At 40.7% G+C, this 4,875-nt stretch overlaps 1 protein-coding gene across 1 annotated transcript; it reads right to left on the bottom strand.

The window, feature by feature from the left end:
- Nucleotides 1-1,660: 1,660 nt before the first annotated feature.
- Nucleotides 1,661-4,875, bottom strand: arl4d (ADP-ribosylation factor-like 4D). Its single transcript, XM_035402669.1, has 2 exons — nucleotides 4,693-4,875; nucleotides 1,661-3,469 (listed from the first exon to the last, which is right to left on the bottom strand). Exon 2 carries the CDS (start codon nucleotides 3,320-3,322, stop codon nucleotides 2,720-2,722), a length of 603 nt encoding a protein of 200 aa, XP_035258560.1. The 5' UTR covers nucleotides 3,323-3,469; nucleotides 4,693-4,875; the 3' UTR covers nucleotides 1,661-2,719.

Genomic DNA, 4,875 nt, shown 5'->3' with positions numbered 1-4,875 from the left:
ATCCCTATCTTTGAGATGCTGCTTCCATATTGAACTATAAATCCCAAAATTCTTACCAGTTAGTGCACAAACTAATATTTGCAATGGCTTTATACCAATGACACATTTTTAGGACAAAATTTCACATTTTAGTAGTAACAGGAAAATGTACAGGAGTCTTTTGTAGCATCGATTTTTTATTCATTGCAAATTTATTGGAGGTTCTATAATGCAACTTTACACCAATCTTGAGCAGGCTGGACTGCAATGCTCCCTGTCCCGAACATGATTGCTTTTTGATTGCCAAGATACTTCTCTGGGAGCGAGCTAGAATTCACATTAGTCCCTGTATCTGCATTCTGAGTGCAAATGGAGGCCTATTTGAATTCTGACAATACATGTGAAAGGCCACTTGCTCCCTAACTATGCTGATGCATGAATTAACAAAATAACAATTGCAATGACGGACTATAGTCATGTTGCTTAAGGGCATCTTGCATGCAATCAGTCATGTATCTCAGCAACCCAAAGTTATCTCATCATCTTCACCCAGTAAAGAACAAGGCTAACACTTTCAGCCATGGAATGAATAGTCATAGTACTATTTATTTTACAGCAAGCCTGTTCTCAATAGTAGAATACTGTGGCATACAATATGGAGCATTAAGGTACGCTGTCATGCCCCCATTACCATTACCTCCTTTAGCATTCATAGATTTGCACAGCTATGTTCCTATGGTGTTTTACTTGTTTGCATTATGTGAAGGTCCACACACTTGATAATAGCTCACAAGGTCATCTGTTTTTATGAGTTTAGGTTAGAATAGTCTCTTCTTGGTCACAATGAATCGCAGCAGGGCATCACATAAGCACAATTGTTTTTAATTTCATAAGAAAATGAAAAACAGCTCTAAAGATATATTGATTTCTTCTACTGTGACGGGGGGGGGGGGGGGGTGTTCAGTTACAATAGGGCCCTTGGCAATGCTGATTCTGACTCCAAACTGAATGTTATGTATTTGATTTATAAGTATGTTTTGCTCTGTAAATCCCCAGACAGAAATAATCCCAAAACTCTTTCAGAGGATTAATCCCGTTGATAAAAAAATGCCACCAGCAATGTCCATGTATGAATTTTAAACAATAAAATAATAAAAGACAGTATGAGAATTATCACAGCAAATATAGACTCATGAGGAGTCATTAAATTAGATTACATGGAAGCAGACTTGTAAATAGTACTTATGAATCTGAAAATGTCCATCTACCACAAATATCCCCCACCAAATGAACGTGTGCTGTGTTTCTTTGGGTTTTGCGTGCAAGATACACTCAACTGTATAGCAATATAGATCTCAATGGAGGCTCTATTCTAGGCAGCTTGAGGTCAAACACGCAGTTATTTAGCCCTGCCATGGGGTAACAACCAAGAGCAATCTACTTTATGTTAGAGGTGCTCCTGGGTTGAGTTTTATTTTTGTTCTGATTCAAATTCTGCATTACTTTCTTACGCTGTTAAAAGAAAACATTCTTTCTGGGATATACAAGGATGCAGTCACCATTCTTGTTGACACATAATTCAATGCACAGCTTTGAAGGGAAGGCTACATCTAGTCATCGCTGGAGGACATATTAATAATGGGAAACACATTTAAAATGAAAATGAAATCATATTTCTGGCTGGAGGGAAAATGTTTACTTCCTTTATTGTAAAATGCAAAGGATTACATGAAACTGCTATTGATACATCAAGCATACTTCCCATGGTGAAACTATATGCTTTATACTTTTGGTTAGAAAGAAATATAAAGTGATAAGAAGATATGAATGTCAAAGATGTAATATAGCATAGAATATGCTGTTTTAAATCATTCTTCTTAATGCTTTGGTGTTTTTTCAGTGAGTTTCCATTGTGATTTATTCTGATTTAAACAACTTGCCCAACTATCTTTTTTACCCATTGGTGAGCTGTCCTTCAAAACTACTGTCGACTCAACAGCAATGAGTTTAGCCTCATCCTCATTTGCGCCATTAACCTACATGTGTATGAGTGTGCCTATATCTAGAAATAACTGCCAAATGATATTTCAAGTGGTACTTATGTCAAAGGCTTCAATAATTTATTTATTCATAAGCATTACAAAATATTTACAGATTGTAAAAACAGTTGGCTATCTTAAATACAACTCAAGCTGTGACTGGACAGGATTTTACCTCTGGCATTAAGTCCACATCTACAACAACAAACAGTACCTTGGTGGCGGCTCACATTATACACCAGTGCTGGCATTCAGCCTCAAACCAATGAGTTGTGTTATCTTTTCAGACAGCCAAGGGAACTGACGTGGTTTTATTATTCTTGTGATTCTGCAAAACCATTATCTCTCTAAGCTATTATCCTCAATGCAGCTGTTTGGTAGAAAGGAAAATAAAATAAGTCTGTCAGACTTGTTGGTGCTGGGCTAACTTCTGTTGATGCTACAGCCTATTCGAGCATTCACATATTCCTTAGATACAAAGAACGGCTGCACCGCAAACACTAGCTACAGAAGAAGGAGGTTCAATACTGCATGTCACATAAAGGACAAATCCATTTCTCCTGACCCTGGGGTCATCTGAAAGTGTTCCTTTGTTTGGCCACTTGCACCAGATTCCCTCTTTCTGAAAGGAACCTTAGCTGGGCTTCGACAGTTTTAAAAAAAGGTTGACTCTGCAGGTATCCCTGCCCATAGAAGATAGTTCATCTCTTCTTCTTGCTGTGTCTGACCATCTTCTTTCTCTTCAGAATCATTTCGTACAGTTTCTCTAGGCCGTGCTGCAGGCCCTGGCCGTCGACTGCGCTGCAGCCCTGCGTGTGGTGCAGGGTGGAGGCGCTCAGTTCGTGGAGGGCGAGCACCTTTTCCACCTCCGCCACCGACAGCGCAGACGTCAAATCCTGCTTGTTGGCCAGCAGGAGCACCGGAACCCCCTGGTTCTCCGAAGTGCGGGTGATCTTGTGCAGCTCCACCTTGGCCTCTTCCATGCGCTCGGCCTCGGTGGAGTCCACCACGAAGACCATGCCGTCCGTCCGCCGCGTGTACGACTTCCACAGCGGGCGGAGCTTCTCCTGGCCGCCCACGTCCCACACCTGGAAGGTGATGGCGCGCGAGTTGCCCACCGCGACCTTGATTTTCTCTGTGTTGAAGCCCTTGGTGGGGATTGTCTTCACAAACTCGCTCAGCTTCAGACGGTACAGCAGGGAGGTCTTGCCTGCGGCGTCGAGGCCGATGACCACCACATGCAAGCACTGGAAGTTTGGCAGGAAGGGAGTGTTAGGAGCAATTTCCGTCAGCTGGTTCCCCATGGCAGACAGGGTCTTCTGGCCTTGTTAGCAGTGAGGTGGCAGCTTCTTTTGAGGAAGGTGATTCTATTTATTGGCTCATGGCATTCACACCTACTTCAAAGGTTGTGCTGGCAGACAGGGGGTTAGCTGGCCGGAGTCACCGCAGACCTTATCAAAACATAAACAAAACATTTGGTTACACATTTCTAATATAGATTAAATGTAATCATTTCAATTTGTTGGGAGGGTGTTATCGTTAAATTAACAACTAATCAACATAACACAGATTTGCCTGAAATGTACTAAACATGAAAAAAAAATGGTAGAATTATAAATGGGAGCTGATGGTTATATACAAATGTGAGATAATTAGCAAACAGTATCTCTATAGAATAAAGTTATATTGCACTGGCATCCTATATTATCAAATGTAGCCTAGTCAATGGCTGACGGTCTGACAATTAGACACCGTTATTACAGTATCTTAGGGATTGTATTGTTACAGAACAAGTGGGCATCTGCAGTGAACATACCACTCCGCTAATGTCAAGCCCCTTCACATTAATGCATTGAAAGGACAGATAACATTACAATACGAAACACCCTAGTTCTAACATCTGCGAAAATATAATAAGCCTTTGCCCACCCGTCATGGGTACTAGCACAGAAGATTAACAACCTGCTGGTATGCGCAACTGCACCACTTTGATTATTTAATAAAATATTTATTAACTTAAGAAAATATGTTTACAGTTCTTGACATCGTAAAATTTGCGCTATTTTAGATTAGTAGTTTGATTGTTTACATTTAGAAGACCCTTAGTTGCTGTTGTCGCTTTTAAATTCAGGGGAATCCGCTTAGAACACTAAATCGTGAGGGATTTATTGCGGGAGGAGACTGATGTCAAGACAATGGTTTAAACTGCAAGGATAGACCTTGTCTCCGAATACTCATAACTGATTTTGGGTAGGCTACCATTTGTCACACAATGCTCTGTCTGGGTGCATTTAATTGCCTTTGAGAACACTGGAGCGATGATAGGATGTATCACTACATCTGTACGCAGTGAACGCAGAAAACATAAACATATTACCACTCAAGACGTCACCACAAATGATAGTTAAAGCATACTGATCATGCGTTATTTCACGCCTTGGCTGCCTGGCAGTGCAGGCTACAAATAGTTCTTCACTTCATATTATTATTTCGCACAATCCGAGTTTCAGTAGATCAGTCCTCAAAATTGAACAGATTTGTAACTTTATTAAAGCATCTGTATCCCATCTATACACACGACAACATATTTTAAGCCAGGGACCGGATAACATAATGTTAGTGCTTTTATATTTTCGAAAATGATGCTGGCTGATCATAATTAAACTGAATTTACCTTAAGATGTATCTCGTCTTGACCAACACAACATCGTCTTCTACAACGCGATTAAATATCCATGTATGTCCACGTTCACAAGTAAATCCAAATTCGAGTTCGGCCGATATTGCGCTCGCATCCTGTCCCCGTTATCTTCTGGTGAGGTGTGAAGCGGAGAAGAGAGGACACAACATTTAGAGC

The sequence above is a fragment of the Anguilla anguilla genome, chromosome 2 (assembly GCF_013347855.1).
Source record: "Anguilla anguilla isolate fAngAng1 chromosome 2, fAngAng1.pri, whole genome shotgun sequence".
NCBI lineage: Eukaryota > Metazoa > Chordata > Actinopteri > Anguilliformes > Anguillidae > Anguilla > Anguilla anguilla.
Note: the sequence above shows the minus strand (reverse complement) of the source record. Positions and strands in the feature narration are given on the sequence as shown.

Excerpts from the sequence above, each read along its gene's own strand:
- arl4d (XM_035402669.1), bottom strand. The coding sequence starts at position 3,322 with ATGGGGAACCAGCTGACGGAAATTGCTCCTAACACTCCCTTCCTGCCA.